At 43.9% G+C, this 19,229-nt stretch overlaps 1 protein-coding gene across 2 annotated transcripts in view; it reads right to left on the bottom strand.

Annotated features, from left to right (window-relative positions):
* Positions 1–19,229, bottom strand: part of XPO7 (exportin 7) — a 40,021-nt gene that overhangs the window by 4,717 nt on the left and 16,075 nt on the right. For both annotated transcript variants that reach the window (XM_008702094.2, XM_040626557.1), the window contains exons 10-25: positions 18,910–19,056; positions 17,575–17,747; positions 15,663–15,856; positions 15,095–15,200; positions 12,598–12,733; positions 12,015–12,088; positions 10,776–10,856; positions 9,798–9,861; positions 9,284–9,392; positions 8,282–8,388; positions 5,630–5,718; positions 4,796–4,903; positions 2,715–2,797; positions 2,287–2,501; positions 1,674–1,812; positions 143–303 (exon numbers count right to left, since the gene is read on the bottom strand). In XM_008702094.2, the coding sequence (XP_008700316.2) occupies positions 143–303; positions 1,674–1,812; positions 2,287–2,501; positions 2,715–2,797; positions 4,796–4,903; positions 5,630–5,718; positions 8,282–8,388; positions 9,284–9,392; positions 9,798–9,861; positions 10,776–10,856; positions 12,015–12,088; positions 12,598–12,733; positions 15,095–15,200; positions 15,663–15,856; positions 17,575–17,747; positions 18,910–19,056 (1,986 nt within the window). The remainder of the gene's footprint in view (positions 1–142; positions 304–1,673; positions 1,813–2,286; positions 2,502–2,714; positions 2,798–4,795; positions 4,904–5,629; positions 5,719–8,281; positions 8,389–9,283; positions 9,393–9,797; positions 9,862–10,775; positions 10,857–12,014; positions 12,089–12,597; positions 12,734–15,094; positions 15,201–15,662; positions 15,857–17,574; positions 17,748–18,909; positions 19,057–19,229) is intronic.

A 19,229-nucleotide genomic window follows, 5' to 3' on the forward strand; every position in this document is an offset into this window, starting at 1 on the left:
CCGCTGCAATTTTAAGGCATAAACTTCACTTCGGCAGCATGAGGCTGCTGAGATGTTAGACTCCTCATTTTGCTTGGCCTCTCCTCTCTCAGAGAGGTTTCCCGCAGGACATCCCACACTGCCTCCTACTCATGTGCCTTACCTGCTGGATCATCTCTGGATGCTGCTGCATGATATGCAGGAAGCGGTCACTCTCCTGGTTCAGGGGTGTCGTCCTCTTCTTGGTGCTCCGTGACAGCTGCTTAAAGAGGTATGTCACGATGTGGTCCAGGCAAGAGCAGCAGCCTGTGCATACCATGGTGTCTGGAAGAGGGCAGGGGTGGATTAGAGCAGGGGTATGGAGCTGCTGACGGTGACGTGGGCAGCTAAGGGATCGCCCTTAGCAGAGATCCTATAGAGGCAGAAGTACCCCAGCAGACTGGGAGCTGTCCCCAGCTCAGTCAAGGCCTGTGCCTGGGTGCTTTCTATTGACCTCTCACCCTCATCATACAGCAAGACCCAATTCTAAGTCTGAAAGTGAACATGTGGTAAGAGACAATATGAATAAATAATATCGACATTACTGACTCCATGTGGTACAGATGTGTCTTGTGCTTCATAAAAAATAACGAATAGTTTACATACAGCAAGTACTTCTACTATGCCAGATATTATGCCAAGGACTTTATAGGTATCAACTCTAATTTATCCTCTTGAGAACTCCGGGAGGTAGTTGTTCCATTTTAACAAATAAAGCAAAGTTTGGAGAGGTTATGTGACTTGCCTCCGGATCACACTGCTAATAACTGGACGAGCTGTGATGAGAATCCAGGAAGTCTGAGTTACTGGGGGGAGGTCATTAAACCCAGCTTCATACAGCCTATCAGTATTCGGAGTTTGTTAGAGGTACCGTATTCTTTATCTACCAAGCATTTTGCGGGGAGCTGCAGACTGGCTTATGCATTTTACCAAGGGGACGCTGCCGCACAGCTTGTGGACAGAGCTCTGACGAGGTGAGGCACAGGCCAGAGGACTAAGGGCTGAGCCCTTAAAAGAGTCAACCATTCTGTTTCTGTTTACGCAGAGGTCCCCTGATTTTCAAAAAGCTATAAAACAGCCTTCAAGAGCAGGGTCGGATCCCTTGGCTGGACTGTGCGGTCTCTGGCTTCGCCCTGCCCACCTCCCTCCAGCCCCTCTGCACCAGTGTGCTGCACTGTGTGCCGGGCATCTGGACTTCCCGACTCTCTCTTCCTGCAGGTGCCAGTACTTGCTCTTCCAAGCACTAACCTGCTAACGCCTGTGCAGCTTTTTGGCCCATGGTTTTCGATCAGTGCTTTTGGCTAGCCTTGTTTGAAACCAGGAGTTTCGGTGTTCTTCCCGACAGTGCTCACGGCACTCCCTCCTCAGCCCCACTGTGGTGCGGAAGTAGGTAAGTGCAGTAAATAGGCACTTAGCTATGTGTCTGTTTCATCTACCAGCTACAAAGCTCCTAAAGGACAAGAGCTGTGGCTATGAATAATTACTGCATCTCAGTGCCTAGCACAGTGCTTGGGCCTCAGCAGAGGGTCGGTAAGTCCTTCTGGATGAGAATGTATCTGTGAGTCATAAATACCCCAAAGCAGTAACACTTCGATATCACGGCAAAATTCTCCCTTTCTGTTAAGTGGTAAAAACCAACCAATCCATGTGCTCACCAAGTGCAGTAAGTCCTTCAGAAATGGAAGAAAGAATATACATGATGACATGAGGTTCCAGGCTTGCAATAAAGTTCATGTGGTCCTGGGTGAGGACTTCCAGTAGTGAATAGTAAGACTGGCTGAGCTTGGGGTAGTCCTGTGGGAGAAGAGGACAAAAATCAGCTTGGGCACTATGCACCTCAATATGTCGGAGCAAGACTTTTTTTTTTTTTTTTTTTAAGATTTATTTATTTATTTTAGAGACAGCATGAGCGGGAAGGGCAGAGGGAGAGGGAGACAGAATCTCAAGCAGACTCCCCGCTGAGCGCAGAGCCTGATGAGGGATCAATCTCAGGACGCTGAGATCAGGGCCTGAGCCGAAACCAAGGGTTGGACGCTCAACTGACTGCGCCACCCAGGGGCCCCAACAGGGAGCAGGATCTTAAATAAAACAGCTCTGCTCCCTTCACGTGGAAGACAAAAGAACTAGCTGGAGTTAGCTTATAGTTCTCCAGAGAAACATTCAATCACAGTGTCAGGCAAAATAACAAAAAAACCAAACCCTCAAACAAACAAAAACACCTGTATACAATGAGGGGCTTGGATCCTGTCAATGAAGCTTGACACCTACCAGGAGGTCACTGTGGGGAATAGAGAGGAGCAGCTTGATGAAGGTCTGTAGAGCATTGTCCAGGGCATCATCTCCATAGAGACGGAAGACTCCAAAATTGACGTAGCTCCCACTGAGGGCTGCCTTCAGCATGGAGAAGCAGATGGAGATGCCCTTGAGCTTCAGTGCATAGACCTGATCCTTTGGGACCTCTCCTAGTGTCAGGATGCGATTGCCTGAGTAGACAGACATGTGATATATACATTTATTCAACCACATTACTACTGATAGTTTAGGTGACCAACTCAGCCCTCCTACTCGAAGGCCCTCGGTGCAAGGTGGCCCTGTAATACTAGTCCTGGCTGTTGCCAGGGCTCACCTACACTGCCGACAGTGTGGCGACAGAGCTGCAACTCCCTCCCGGGGTTATGCTCCTCTAAAGCACGTACCATACATCGTTATCATCTTGCTGGTTTCTCTGAAGAGTAAGATGCCATTGGGGGAAGAGACATCAAATTGGAGTCGCTGGGATCTGAGCAGAGAATACAGAAGCAGAGAAAGTCACCCGTATGCTGCTGGAAGAATGGGGTACTTCAGAGTCTCATCTGAGTACCCTGCGTGATTCTTTTTGCACTAAGATGTGCAGATTACCTATCTGATGTAGAATAACCAAGTTTAAGATATTTAACCAGTGATAGAGCTTCTACCTTGGAGACCTCCATGCTAGACTCAAGTTCTGCTTCTCAAACTGAAAACATTTAAAAGAAACAGAAGAAGCAGATGAAACTACTCTCTTACAATTCTCCATTTTGATTAAAGTATGGCTTCTGTGACCGTCATTTCTTAGAAGTACTAAATCACGACACTTCAGACATTAATTTACATTTACCTTTATAGCTTCGGTGGCAACTAAGGGAGGGTACAAGCATTGTTACCACCTGGTAAGAAGAAAAGAGGCAAAGGGACTGGGAACGCAACTAGAGAAAGTAGGTGAGGCAAGCATTTTAAACAACGAGTTTTGAGTTCCTGACTGTTCCCTGGACCAGAGCACCTCTTTGCTTTGCGCCACCCTTTAATGAGCTGCCAGATGGTCTTTTTACTGACTCTAGCTGGTTAAAGCCTCCAATTCAGGAATCCTTCTTGATTCTTCTTTCCTTTCCTCCCCACTTGGCTCCATTGAGGTCTAGCTCTACAACACGCCCCGAATGTATTCACTTCCTGTACGTTCTCCTGCTTCCACTCTGGCTCCTCTACAGTCTTCCTCACATGGTAGAGGGGTATCTTTCAATAATGTCAACAAGATCATTTTAGTCCTGTGCTTCAAATACTTCAGTGGCTTCCGGCTGCCACGAGAGCGTGTGCGCCTCTGCACAGCTGCTGGACTGAGGCACTATAGGGCTGGGCCTCTGCCTGCCTGACTCCTCCCCTCCCAAGGCCTCCCGCAGTCACCATGCTCCAGCCAGTGGCATTTTTCTGTCTCCAGTCCCAGTGAACTCATCCCATCTTAGGACTTCTGCAGTTGTTCTCACGGTTTAGAATGCTCTTTCCCTTTATGTTTGCAGGGCTACCAGAATCTCTCTTGTCATTCAGATTCCAGCTTACACATCACTTTGTCTGAGAGGTCGGTTCTCTGACCCTCCTCTCCTTCAATTCCCCTGTTTTACTAACTTTTATCTTCATAGCTCTTACCACTATTTGAAATGATTTTCCATGCTTGTTTTACTGTTTGTTCTTCCAGAATGTAACATCTGAGAGGGGAGAGGTTTTGTCTGGCACAACAGCTAGGAAAGTGGCTGGCAAAGAGTAGATGCTCTCAAATATCTATTCTGGAAATGAATAACTCTTGACTATGAGCCTCCTGGGAGGCTACAGGCTCTTTGAGTATTACCTACCTCCTCACTAAGGTAATTTCAAAAATTAATTCTCTCAGGAGTGCCATGAGAGGCAAATACATGGACCTGAAATTCTAGGGCAGTCAAGGGGGTAGATTTTTCTTTTCCTCCATCCCTAAATTCTTGGGCAAATTTAAAATTTGGTTATTTTGGAAGTCTGTCTTACTTTCTTCTTAAGTAGGTCTTTAACCATCCAGCTGCAATTTGCTGAACAGACACCTCTCTTAAAACAGGGTATTCTAACGCGTCTGGCATCACTCTCAAGTGTCTCTCTGAAATGTGAACTTTGAAATGTGGTGGACATGACACCATTACTAAATGTTAACTTTTATATGTGGGCGGGGAGATCCGAATACTGGTTGCCAGATTCACCTCTCGTAAGAACGGGTTATCTTGAGACTCTTTCCAAAGTGACTTATTTCCTGCAAGCAGCTATGACTTTGTGTGGCTGGGACACCCTTCTTCCAAACAAACAAAAACATATACACATTAACTTTTAGAGATGTTTCTCAAATTCTGAAAGCAGTGAATCTTATTATCTTCCACAATCTGCCCAAACACGAGATAAAATCTATTGTCCCAGAATTCTCTCAGATAAAAGGGCAGTTGTGTCCTTTTAAAATCTTCGTCCGGCTTACCTGTTATGGACTAGTTCAGCCATCAGCTTGAGCACAGGAGTGGTACAGGCTGGATCATGGTACCATAGTTCAATGGCCCGCTGGAGAATTGGCATGTAGGATGGATATCTGTAAGTGAAAAGCTAAGGAAGAATTCTAAATCCAGAAAGGTACAGAACTGAAAGTAATCTCTCCGCATTGGCAAGCACAGCACAACCGCCTGTCTCCCGCTTGCTAATCTTGCAGTCTTTTTAACCCGAAGGTGCTAAGGTGACTGTGTGCTCCTGAAATTGTAACAAGCATCTAATATGCGCTGTCATTTACATAATGACTTCGTTCTGAAGAGCATAATGTATCTCATATTGTTAATTTATCTTCTTGTCCCTTCTGTGACATGATAGGAAGTAAGCTATTTTTGTTATATAACTGTTGGATAAACAGAGGCATTCAGCTTTGAAAGGATTTGTTCAAGGTTATGAATTCAACAAGGTTAGACTTTCTCATTTCTAGGAAAGCTGTCTTTTTTTAGTAGATTGAAATGTTTCTTTTTTCTGACTGTAGCAAACTTCACGTGCAGCAGTTCCACAGGCGTTTATTTGTATCTGGGACTCAGAAGAGAACATGGGGAGCGACCTCATTCATTTCCCCGTCTCTCTGAGCTAAGCAGGCAGCCCTCTGCCATTACACCACTGTGGAATGGCAGCTTACAAGACATAGGGCAGGTCTTTGGGGACAACTCCTTGCCTTCGTTGCCTCCCCAACCCTCCCGCTCTCCCTTCCCTTATGACTCCACTGCCCATCCACACTCCAGTTAAGGCTTTCAGTGGCAAGCCTTCCTGGTCTGCAGTAGGATACATCCACTCAAAGAGCATCATGAAGCTGGTCTTGGCATTGAAGGCGAAAGCTATCCCTCTCAGGTCTCTTACAAGGCCAACCAGAGTTCGCTGTAGTAGAAGGCAAAAATATATTAAAATAGAAGAAAAACCAAACCTATAACCACGTGATGGGGATTTCACAAATGTGTAATCAAATTCTTCCATCATTCAACAAATACTCCTTCCCAGATATTTGGAACTGATCTCTTCCACACAAGGATGGACTCTTTTTCACTTGGAAAATTAGTTTTGGAAGCTTGTTATATACTAAGAAAAAGCAATGATTCCTGGTCCATCACAGCAAAAACAGAGGTTGACAGAATTTTAAAACACTAATGTGTTAATTCATATGTAAAAAGTGAAAAAGCAAAAAGCTCGATTCAAGAAGAGTTAGAAAAAAAATGGCCAAAACGTTTACACAAGAAGAGGGAGAAGGACTATATATCCTAAAGGTCCGGTACCACAACTAATTACAAAGGCACCAGTGCTCCAGGAAATCAAATGCAGACCCTGCTGGGAGGAAGACAATGAAGACTATGTGTTACCTGCCCCTTGGTTGGGGGGCCTGGAAATAAGACTATGTGTCATCTCGGAGCTGTAAAGTACAGTTTTGTAGAAGGGACTGCAGCCTAAGAGGTCAGACACCATGCCCACAGTCATGCTGCTAGGTGGCAAGAGGGCCAGGATTAAGACTCATACCATCAAGACTCCAAATCCAATGTTCTTTCTCAGTAGAACTTTTACTTGTCCTGCGGGCCCTGAACAGCAGTAAGACTGCGTTGAAAAGCTAACAGTCACCAACAGGCTCAAGGACATGGCACATTTGGGTATTCTGATTCATTTGTCAAAAATGATCGCACTTCTGCTAACGTAACAGCCTACTTTAAGCAAAGTTCTGTTCCTAAACTGATACATAAACTGTTTTCAAGTCTAAGACATGGTCACTCTAAAAGACTTATTACATGAAGTGTAACAAACACATGGATAATGCTTGTAGTTCATGGCCAAAATGGTTTTTACTAATTCTACTTGCTTTGTATGGAACTAAAGTGATGGGGAAAAGGGCAGCTATTCACTGATATCCCTCAGTTATCCTTGGTATTCGCTGGTATTCTAGCTCAAGTTACTGCCGTGCTCCACACTAACTTCAGCTTTGAACGGTACCTATCTCAAGACATTGGTATAAAGAGGGAGAGCTGGACAAAGCAGTGTTGCTCTCTGACTTCCCTGATGATTTGGAGACAGAAAACCAAGAGGCTTTCTAAAGATGAAAACAGAATTTTAGAATATTAGGTGAAGCCTGGCATTTTGGGGGCAATACTCCTGGCTATTTGGTAACTGTAATTCAGCCTCAGTGTCATTATGAACACTGCAAAAAAGTCCTATAAATATTAATAGCCTAGTGTCTTTTTTTTTTTTTTAAAGATTTTATTTATTTGACACAGAGAGAGAGAGAGAGAGAGAGAGAAAAAGCAGGGGGAGTGGCAGGCAGACGGAGAGGGAGAAGCAGGCTCCCCATTGAGCAGGGAGCCCCATGTGGGGCTCGATCCCAGGACCCTGGGATCATGACCTGAGCCGAAGGCAGATGCTTAGTCAACTGAGCCACCCAGGCGCCCCGGCCTAGTGTCTTCTGATTTTGGTGCAGAGAACTATAGATAAGGACAGCAGGCATGTGTGTGAAGATGAGGAGACCAAAAATCAAAAAATGACAATTCTGAGAACCAGAAATCAATAACTAAAGGTAACTTTAAAATTCCATATATATGGAAATTCACAAACCCTTCTAAAACACTCCTGTCAAAGAAGAAATCTTAATGAAAATTAGGTAATACAAAGAACTGAATGACAATGAAAATGTTACATATAAAAACCATAGACTCTGGAGGCTTAGAGTATAACAATGTTAATATACTCAATGCTATTCAACTGTACACCTAAAAATGGTTAAGCTGGTAAATTTTACGTTATCTGTTATTTTTTACTATTAAAAAAACAACAACCCAAAACCAACGTGTAGAATAAGATACCTAGAGGGACAGTTATAGTTTTCAATGATTACATTAGGAAAGAAGGAGGGCTGAAAAGAAGTTAGAACAATGGACAACCCCCAGGAAAATATATGAAAATAAACATAAAGAGTAGAAACGAAATAGAAAATACAGATATAACAAAGGTTAAACAAAGCAAAAAACAAACTTATTTTTGCAGAGACTAATAAACACATCTCTGGCAGGACTGATGTAGAACAAAAGAGAGAAAGCACTAATAAGCACTATTAAGAATGAAAGGGGAACACAACTAAAGATACAACAAAGATTAAAAAGGTTAGGAAAGTATACAAAATAACTTTATGCGGAAAGTATACAAAATAACTTTATGCGACTACATTTGAGAATGTAAACAAAAATCCTAAGTGCTGCTTAAGAACACACTTTAGCATAAAAATAAAAGACTTTATAAGTCTCTACTGGTTCTTCTATTTCAAAATCCCAGGAGTCCAAGAGATTAAATAAAAAGCGGAATCGGTGGAAGTGTATGGTCGAGCCCTATCTTCTGCAGTGCTAACCAACCGAGTCTCTGTCAGGGGCTGCCAGGAAGCAGAAGCTGGTCTGTCAGCGGGTGAAGGCCTCACCTTTGCCTCTTGCTCGTTGAAACTATTCGTGCTAAACATCTGGGCCACAGCCTCAAACGCTGCTGTGAGCGGCAGCATGAACTGCTCATACTGATCTTCGTCCTCTCCTGTAAGGGAAACAACCCAGGCTGTGACTGCAGTATAAACAATTCAGAGCTGTGTATGCAAGGAAACAGGACGGTACGAAAGGTGAGCAGACCCAAGGGTAATCCAAGTGGGCCCTTTATCATCCCCATGGGTGTCAGTAGTAATTTCCGAATGAAATGTCAACAGAGAGATCGTTTCTAAACTAGAAAAGGGCAGAAACCATCCAGTCCAGGGACGACCACATTGTTTTTCCGACACTGAGCCGTAACACGAGGTTCGTATGTGTACAAGATGCTATGTTTTATTTACTCCCCTTGAGTGAGGGCTAACAGTCAGCTGAGAGAGGACTGAGTCTGGTATAGGAGAGCTGACGAGACTCAAACTTGAATCAGGTGCTTGTGGAGGCTCTCTTCACATTCTTCTTTGCACTAACCTCCATAAAGCTAGAAGGTTTTGTTACGTAGTAGGATTAAACTTAAATAGCTCAGAATGAGAATGAAAGCCTTGAGTTTCAGTCATTAGCTGACCCAAAACTGCTACTATCACAACGAGCTAGGGTTCACATGTGCTAGTGAGCGGGGGCATGGAAGGTTCTGTTGACAGTCGGAGGTGGGTTGCGCCTTCACTTGGGGTGGAGGGGTTATCTGGCCACTCTCAATTCTCTTAACTTTCAGAGGAAAAATATGAATAGGTGCACACCAGATCAAACTTCTGGCACATACTGTTCTTCTCTTCCAGTTACAGGGACCATGATAGCACGATGTGTTCTTGGTGAAACCAGACTGTTATTTCAGATAGTTCCGCTACTGTTGAAACAACAGGAAAGACCTCCCCCACATCTAGTTTTCTATGCTCAAGTAAGAATTTAGCACAGTGCCAGACTACTGCACCAGACTCTAGGATTTATTGCAGTACCTAAATCCACCATGAGGAGACGCCCAAGTGCTGTGTAGAAGGTAGTCCGACACCGCATGTCTGTCAGATTGGACTGATTGTTAATACCCAGAAATGAAAAGTGCTCGCTCTATTGAAAAAAAGAAGACAAGTTAAAAAGATAAAGACATGGGTCACAGGCAGAAGGCAAGCCAGGAATTTCAGAATTACTGAACCTTTTCAAGCTAATGGCTATATCGTCATTAAGAGTATGAGGGACATTAAAAAAATTGTTTCATTATTGTTGTTATCTACAACTAATTTATGTCTGTATGAATCACAGTAGGCAGCATCATCGTAACTCAGATCATCTGGCTCTGAAGAGCAGCTCCGAGGCCAGCTCAGTGTGATCTGGCAATGTGAAGGGAGTCAGGGAGCAGTCTCTGGCTGGGGGGGGCACTGCGGGCCTCAATTGAAAACAGCCCCTTTATATGGCTGAGGAAGTGTGTGTGGCTGGCTGGAGAGGAGAACCAGAGAGAGGTGCTAAATCACTCACCGTGTGATTGTTCAGCATGAACTGTACCGCACTAAGCTTCACTAGTTTCCTCACACTACTGTATGTGCAGACAAAGAGAGCAGGTCAAGGAAAGTGTGTACAAATGAGGAATCTCTAAGGCAGAATGCAGCTTTCTAAGATAAATAAGTACAGTTTCTTTCCTGAGTATGAGTTCCATACCTGGATTATTTTCCTTAAACACTTGATTATTATACCTGCCAAATGGAAAAAAGATGTGTTCTCTTCCAAGCAGTATTTAACTGATCAATGACAGAATACCCGTACCAAACTCCTATCTGTAAGAAAAGAGATAAACCCAGCAATTTCCCCCAAGAATCATGAATATCCTAGGGTAGCTTTTCTCGCTGGGGCTTCTGAGCGAATTAAGCCCTAAATCCTTGCCTGAGGCATCCGCGGTGTGTGGTGAATGAAGTTCTCTCCTATGCATTTAGAGCGGTACTAGCTATGCACAATCTCTGGGGTGACGGAGAAACAAGTCCCTCATTTTTAGAGGGCTTAGTCTCCTGCAGACCCCTGGTTGTGGAAGGCTGTGTCAGAGCAATTCAAACTTTACAGCACATGTGGTCCAAGTCAAGTCCAGAGCGCGTATAGCCACTACTTCTATTGCAGAGCTGTTACCAGGCTGCTTCTACCAAAAGGCTGACAGACTGCATCACCGAGGATGCAAAAGTATTGGCTACAGAGTGCAGACTGACCGGACAGATCTGCTGGGTATTTCTGGATCTCAGAGATAAGCAGGGTAAGTCTGCAGAAACTGTTTGTGGGGTGGCTCCGATCTGGCGTCTGGCATTATCCCTGGGTTCTGTGTGGGTACTGCCTTTGGCTTCTAGGAGAACAGAGGACACCTGAGCACACATAAAACTAAACCAAAGCGGAACGAGCGGGAGGCCATGATTTCTAAGGCCATGGCAAGCCACGGTTCCTGCTCTGCACAGAAGCTGGCTTAGAAAAGGATATCCAATGGAGAGGTCATTGAGAAGCTGTAGTGTCTTGGAGGTGATCGGTTCACAGCGGCCCCAGTACTTTAGGTTGGTGATGCTGGAGGACAAAAAGAAAAAAAAAAGCAGGAGACACTTTTGATTTGCCTGGTTTCCTTGAGGATTGGGAGAAGAAGAAAATCATCCATCAAGAGTCACCACACATCTGCATCACCAATTCACAGACATCACAACCACAAAAAATGGGTATAAAATCTCCGTACTTACATTTGGTTGACTAGAAAAATTATCCTTCAGATAATCTTCACTACTTGGTTCCAAAGCTACACTGGCCCATACCCAGGCCCTTGGAATTCTGGGGCACTCCAGGGCTGATTTCTGCAGCAAGGGTAAGAGATTTCTGCGGCAGTGATAACATGCAGACGTATGCAATTCTGCACCTGCACCATCCACTGTCAGCTGCAGAATTCTAGTAGCCCTTGCTTCTGGGTTCTTGGCTGGCAGAGTCCTTTAGACCCCCTTTGTTTTTTGCATCTTAAATTATTAACCAGCTCATGGATATGAGTGTTTAGGATTGGGATGGCTGGAGGGGGCAAAATGTCACTTTGCACACAGCCCTGGGTAAAATATTTGGCTCCTAGTGTGTGCTTTGAGATACTGAGCTCCTAAAAAGGTGAAAATGTGAACAAAGGGGCATAACTTAAAAAAAACCAAAACCAAAACAAACGAAAAAGGGCCAATGAGGAGCTCCAACTTTGAAGACAGTTCAAATAGCACTTGATTTTGCAGATTCAAGACTCTCGAAGGGTGTGATGCATCTTGAGAGGAAAAGCCTGTTTTAAAGTGGGGCTCTCCTCCTCGAGGGGTGGGCACACCTAGTGGAAATCAGCACCAGAAACTGAATGCCTACTCTGGGCATCCTCGGCCGCAGGGTGTTTGGGTGAGAGGCTGAGCACCAATCCCTGGGGAGGGAGGTCCATTTTACTAATGCCATGACAGGGTTTCACCAGTGATTCCAAAAGCTAGAGATGAGATTCTACATGAACAAAATTAAATCCTTGCCTGTACAAGCCTGGAATGCTCTGGGGCCGGGCCATATCTCTAAGCACAGCTTGTCACACACTCATATGCACAATTTTCTGACGCAAACGATCAAATGCTGGGATACCAAGGCACTGGCAGCATAACGCCAAGACCACATTTTACAGTTGCAACAGGACTGCAAGGGACTCTTGCTGACGGCAAGCCAAACACTTACATTTTTCCTATGAAGACGCTTAGGACCATGGTCTCATCATTCAAGCCCAGAACTTCTGAGAGTCGGCGGTACAGCTGGTGTGTTAAGGGAAGAGAAAGTAATCAGAAAATATGGATTAGAAAAAATCACATCCCAACATTGTTTTTGTCCTTATTCAGGGGTAAGATGTGGGAAGAAAATGAACAGAAGTGTAGGGGAGGTCTTTGTTGAGGGGATAAACTAGTTTCTAAGGATTACTTGATACTGGAGAGACACTGAGCTATTTTACCAGTCCCCTTCACCCCTGAGATTACAAAAACTGTCAAAACCTTCTGTGGTTCTGAACATCAATTCATGTCCAGAGACTGAGAATCGCCAATGTTGAGACCAACAGATGTTCTGACTGGCCACCTGTTAAGCACGTGGAACACTAGAGAAATGGACCCAATTCTTTGAGGAATCTCTCAAAATTCTACAGTTGAAGAAGAGACATCTGGACCATCCTGATACTAAAATCAATGTCTGAAGTGCTATCGGATGTTTCTTAGTCAGCAATTCCCAAGCGTAAGTGAGAACCAAGTGCAGCCAATTGAGAGCCTGTTACCTTAGAGGATTTTTGCACCTGGTCCCCAATGTAGATCTTACGAAACTGTTCAAAAAAGCTCAGCATGGCCAATTCTAGCTTCTCATTACCCGCTTGAGCCAGGCGAGAATCTGTTAGGTTCATCAGCTGGAGCACCCTAGAGGAAGAAGAGCAATGATTCTCTCAACAGCAGGGTATCCTGGTTGCTCTAGAAAAGCCAACCTACCCTCAAATAGTCCTGTGTGTCTCCTCTCCTTACCCATCCTATCTGAAAGGCATTCTCTGCAGGCTCTAGGCTCTGCTGAGAGAACAAAATTCTCCATTTCTGCCCCACAGGAACCACAGCTGAAGAATGAATATGAATGACTGGCTGGATGTTTAAAAGTTCACCAAGAGTATAGACTGAGGCAGAACTAATAATTGGCTTAAAAAAAGTGGGAAAACAAAACAAAACACTGGCACCGGAGTAATGGTCTTCCTTGAAACTTTTTTGAGACCATAAGTAAAAGCAATTTATTTTCTGAATCCTCATCTATAAAATGAAGGAGACTGGACTAAGCCCATGGTTCTCAATCTTTTTTCCCACAGAGCCATGAAGGGAATGAACACATGAAGGGCAATGTCCACAGGGAGGTAAAAGTTCCAGAGATCAAGAGCAGATATCCTACCCGTGACTTCATCTCTTTACCCCTCCCCCCACCAAAGAAAGTATACTGGAATGCAAGTGTGTAAATACTGAATGAATAAGAATGTTATTACAGGTGAGTCATTTGTCATTCTGATGGTATGAGAAGAGGTAAACTGTTTTTGACGTATCATGAATGAATTAGACTCAGGTATGATGTTGTAACGCTCAGTGTGAGAACCAGTATATAAGACACTCTCTAAACTCACTTTATATTATGACACACACACAGTATCACACCAGCTGGCTGAATCAGAAAGCTGATTAGCTTTCATCCTTATCAAATCTTTGCTCAACTCTTCAAAAAATGCCAGTGTGACACGCCATGGAGACTTTTGTCAGGATTAAGGCACCTAAGGGCAGGTTGGCATCTGATAGAAATATGGGGATTTTCAGAATAAGAATTATGGATCGAAAAGTCTAGGAACCAATCTATTCTAAAGCATCATGTTAAAATGTGTTTATTTCTAAGGAGAGCATCTGAAAGTTCAGAACTCATCAGGGTGGCAGTTCCCCAAGGCTGCAGTCCCTTCGCACACAATCCTGAAACATGATCTGCCCTTCCACTTGCATTCTGACAGGAGGGTGTAGTGGGTTGTCCAGGAGCTACTGGACATGTGACACCATGACAAACTGGATGCAGATGCAGATAAGAGAATCCAGCTGACTTCTGGGCCAGACATTAAAACAAAGCCACTTTCCTCATTAATTTTTTTGAAAAATATTTAAAAAAATAGTACTTATGTTCATATGTAATGGGGCTTATTGTTATTTTTAAGTGAATAAATTTAAATTTTCTCAGTTTTACTTTTTATTTGTTTACAAAAGATTTTAAGTCATCTCTCCACCCAATGTGGGGCTCGAACTCATAACCCCGAGATCAAGAGTTGCATGCTCCACCGACTGAGCCAGCCAGGCACCCCCATTTTACTTTTTAATACAATAAATACCAATAACTATACCTTATAAACAGAAGTTCTTTGAGATCCACTGAATAGTCCTGATGAAAAGGTTTGAGAACCTCTGTGGCAGAGTATTAAAAAATCCTGCCTTTTTATTTTTTTTTAAAAAGATTTTATTTATTTGAGAGAGAGAGAGAGCACAAGGTGGGGGGAAGGGCAGAGGGAGAGGGAGAAGCAGAGAGCAGACTCCCCACTGAGCAGGGAGCCCGATGCAAAGCTTGATCGCAGAACCCTGGGATCCTGATGTGAGCTGAAGGCAGACACCCAACTGACTGAGCCACCCAGGCATCCCCAAAATCCTGCCTTTTTATTTCTATGTTAGGTGTATTTTTGGAAATTGTTAAGTGTTCACTTACAGGCTTTTAAAAAGATGGATGAGAATTACATACATACAAAATAACCTGAAATCCTCTAGGTGGAAAAGTGTATGTCAAGAGATTTCATTGAAAGGCTACAGAAACTGTAATTCCATATTTGGGGATATCTGAAGAACCATACTTTCCTCTTAGTCTTACTCTGCTATGGCAAAAGCAGTCCACATTTCATTAACTCTGAGATATTGTCCTTTAAACTAAAAGCTACTCCCTACTCTGGTTTTCCTAATTCTGTATCCATCATTTCCTTGCTGAATTACTACAAATGTTTTCTCAGTAAAGACTGTAGGTAGAATTTTTGCTGTATTTGTAAAATGTCTGAAGTTGGATCTATAACAGTCCTTCATTTTCATGGGCAATCAGCTTCATGAGATTATATTCTATAAATGGGGAGGAAAGCATTAATAGAAGCATGCCCAGTGCCTGTGATGTTAGGACCCAAAAGGAGGGGTGGTGGTCAAAGCAGTGCAACAGAAAGCCTCTGTGCGAGCACTTACCGACAGACGAGCTCGCCATCCATAGCATCTTGCTCATCAGTGCTGGCAAAAGAAACCCGGCCACCGATCACTGCACCAATGATGTAAACCAGCCACGTCAGCCTTCCTGCAACAGAAAGAAGACCTATTAGTGTCCCCTCCAGTGGTCGTTTCATTGAAGAAATTTCCTCACAGTGAGGTGCGTTTCTTACTGAGGTACGTTTCCTAGTAAGCAGAGCTCTTAGTAAGTAAAGCCGTAACATCTAACTTTTCTTGCCGAGTATAGGTATCACCCTGCTCTGGTAAGGGGAATGCCGAGGGGGAGATTCATTAGATAACCAACAGTCCCCTATCAGACAAGGTCATTATGTTTAGAATCCAGTACTTTCTTGAAGTTAAACACATCCATGTGGACACGATTTCAGCTACTCTCCCCAGACCCATGGCATTTATTCACAATATTCCTTTGTGGGGATGGAGGTGATGGGTGACGGGAGAGTCCTTTCGGGGGGCAGGTAGAAAGAGAGGTGACAGCGAGTGAAGGGGTACGGACAGCAGCGCCTTTCAGGCTGCAGCACCGTCCGCTCACCTTCCTGCACCGCGATATCCATTGGGCTGGCACTGGCACTCTGCAGCAGCTCCTGATAGGACTGGGCAGACTGGTCAAACAACTGCACGAGGAGTGCGCATGTCTTCTCGTACTCACAACGCCCGATGGTAGACAGCTGGTCCAGCTGTTGCTGCACCAGGCCGGTATCCTCCAGAGGGTCTTCCAGGCCATCCCTGCTCCCAATGGAAGAAGGAAGGAGGCTCTCTTAAAATATGCCATTGATTTCCCCACCACGACAGCTCTTGTTCTTCTGCATTTAGCCACCATTTCCAACGGTAGAGGCCCATATCCCAAAACGACTTTTTACCAAGAAAGGAATATAAAAAGTGGGAAGACAGGGGTCTTCAACCTAACATCTGTCTTCTTTAGATACATTCCACAAGTTGGTGTCCAGCCCTTGGATCTGAACTCCTGCTCCCTTAACATTCGTCTGCCTTGACCCTCTCCGTCCTATGCTTCTCACCCCAGGAGCTCTCGGGTCTCTTGCTTGTTCTTGACTCTACAAATATCCTGTCCCTGTGTGGGGCCATTGTGGCCAGATGTGTTTTGGAATTCACAGATTTTCAGATTTTAAAGAGGCAACTAATGCTTCTACCACGTGATATGAACCCTCAATGGACTCTCTGTTGTATCAATTACAATACTCCTGTAGCAATAACCATCAGGAACAGTCATACAAAGCAGAAGTTTTTTAAAAAAAGGCTCTAAATGGTCTCATTATCAGCACATGTCAAATTTTGCCACCAAATGAGTTTTGATTCCAAACTTATGAGAAAATTTAGTTTCACATCTTGGATTTCAGACCCGCAGATGAGGCACTGTGGATCTCTACCAGGTCCTACCTTAGCGATCGGCTCCTCGACTTAAAAATTATGTCATAGTCTGAGCTACTGCTAAATCACAGTATGACAATCCAGCAGCTGTACCACCACAACCATTACAACTAGAGTTCACAGCTGTGTGTCTACTACGGTCCACACACTGGGCCAGGACACAGTAATTTAATCCTTTGAATAACCTTGCCCAAGAGCACGCAGCTATTAACCTGCTATCCAGGGCCAGAGCCCACACCTGTAACTACTCCTCAAAATGCCTCACTGAAACCAGCTGAATCCTCAGGAACAGAAACTACGTAGTTGACAGAACAATGCTTTCCAGTGGACTTCACAAATACTTGCATTTTGAAAGGATTCAAGTCATTAACAGTTGAGCCTATAACTCTTATGACAATTAAATGCACTTGACTCTGAGCCAATTAAGATCTGATTTAAAGAAAACCCCAGACCCTCAGAATCGAAGTAAATTCCCCTGAAAAATAGCCAACAAAAAAATATACAAGAAAGGTCCCTAAGCAAAGACCAACTTCACTTTATATAGGTCACTTCTGAAAGGTCTACCATTTCTTCGGCTATAGATTTCCGGTCCAGTTAACAGTCAAGGTAGACAGAAACCATGCGTTCCTGTAATGCAATCGGTGATCAGCTGCCTAGGAGTCTACTCTTCTAGTAAGCTGTGCATTGTGTCATCTTATTTATCTACTTCTTCTTCAGGGAACTCCAGCACCTATAACTTACAGATCATTCTTATCATCTACAGCTTATAAATGTTCCTGTCATGTTGAAAAGAAATCATCGGCAAGGACAAACAGAATACTGATATACTTGTATTCAAAGAGATCGCTACGGAGGGCAGAAAAGGGGACATGAATGAGGATGTTTCAGAGAAAGCCTGTTCTCTCAGATCTTATGCTCCACCTGCTATTCGGCTGACATGAGGAAATGGCCGTTAACGGCGTCAGCTCCAAGGAGGCCCATGTCAAGTGCGCTTTTGCCAACTGGGTGTCTGACCTCTGGCAAGTCTTGACATCAGGCGGCTGTTCCAATTTCCTTACCTCAGGATGATGTGCACAGATTCCAAACGGGATGTGATATAGGCTTTGGTGACCTCAGGAGTGTAAGTTTCCAGCATGTGGGGCTCTGTGGCTTTCACGTATGGCACAGAGGCTGCCAGCCGCTGCCAGAGGCTCAGGAGATAGTGCACACTATTTGGGGCAAATTCCCAGTGCTAAGGAAAACCAAAAGAGCAGGAGGCATATTTCTCATTTTTTGTACACATTAGTCCCATGCCACTTGACACAAAGGATAAAGGCTTAAAAAAAAAAGGATAAATGTTTATGGGCTTTGTTCTGTGCTATAATGTGCTTATTATCATTTCAGAGATTAAGCATCTAATAAAAAGAGCTGTTCTGCGCTGGTTGTATAAGCCTTCCCACAAGGAAAGCCTTGTGTAAGTGGTTCTCCAATGCTGGTATCCATGAGAATCACCTGAAGAACTTGTCAGACATCAAGGCTCCACCCTGGAGCTAGTGAGGCAGGAATTAAGGGGGTAAAACACAAGCACCTGTATTTTTCATCAAACTCCCCAGACGATTTTGATGCAAGCCATAAAATTTGAGAACCACTGTCCTATACTACACGACTAAGAGGTCACTAGCTCTCTCTTAACTCTTCTGTCTCACTCTGTTCCAGTCTTGCCTTTTTCAGAGCGATAATCTAAATATTATCCTTGCAATTCCCACATGTTCCTCTAACCAAACACTCTGCACTTTTGTAAGACAAGTGAGCAGGCTGCATATTACTCTGCAGGGTTGCCCTATACTTATACTCACTTTTGCCTGGCGGGGGGGGGGGGGGGGGGGTGTGGAAAAAAGGGAATACAGGCACACTTGGAAGATATTACTACGGGTTTGGTTCCAGACCACTGCAATAAAGTGAGTCAAGTGAGTGTATTGGTTTCCCAATGCACCTAAGAAAGTTACGTTTTGTACTACACTGTATTAAGACTGCAATAGCATTATGTCTAAAAAAACAATGTACATACCTTAACTAAAAAATACTTTAGTGCTAAACATCCTAACCATCACCTGAGCTTTCAGGGAGTCATAATCACTGATCACAGATCACCATAACGAATATGAAAAAGCCTGAAATACTGTGAGAATTACCAAAATGCAACAGAGACATGACGTCAGCAAGTGCTGTTGGAAAAACGGCACCGATACACTTGCTCAACACAGGGTTGCCATAAACATTCAACTTGTAAAAAACGCAGTATCTGTGAAGTGCAATAAAATGAGCTATGCCCGTATTCGTTAAAGTTTAAAACTAACGAGCACAAGAGAAGAGGTTCCAATGTGTAGGAAAGAGAGAGATAAGCAAAGACAAACCTGTAGGCTGGTCACTGTGAAGTTAGCTATCAATCGGATGACTTCAGGGTAGTTTTCCACCTTTACTAATTCTCCCAGTTGATAGTTACTCTTCAATCGGGCCAGTAGTCTGCAAAACTCATGGTAATTGTTTGGGTCTGATAAACTCTGGTGACAGCACAAGAGGAAAATAAAATGTAAAATGTGATGCACTATAGTTCCAGAATGACAGTGGGGGTGGCAGGAGGGGAGGGAAGAATCCACTTTAACTCTCGGCTATAGGTCCTCACTTCTAATGACACATCTGTAGAATGTTTAAAAACAATTTTTTAAAAAGTTAC

This window comes from Ursus maritimus, unplaced genomic scaffold, assembly GCF_017311325.1.
Source record: "Ursus maritimus isolate PB19 unplaced genomic scaffold, ASM1731132v1 scaffold_11, whole genome shotgun sequence".
NCBI lineage: Eukaryota > Metazoa > Chordata > Mammalia > Carnivora > Ursidae > Ursus > Ursus maritimus.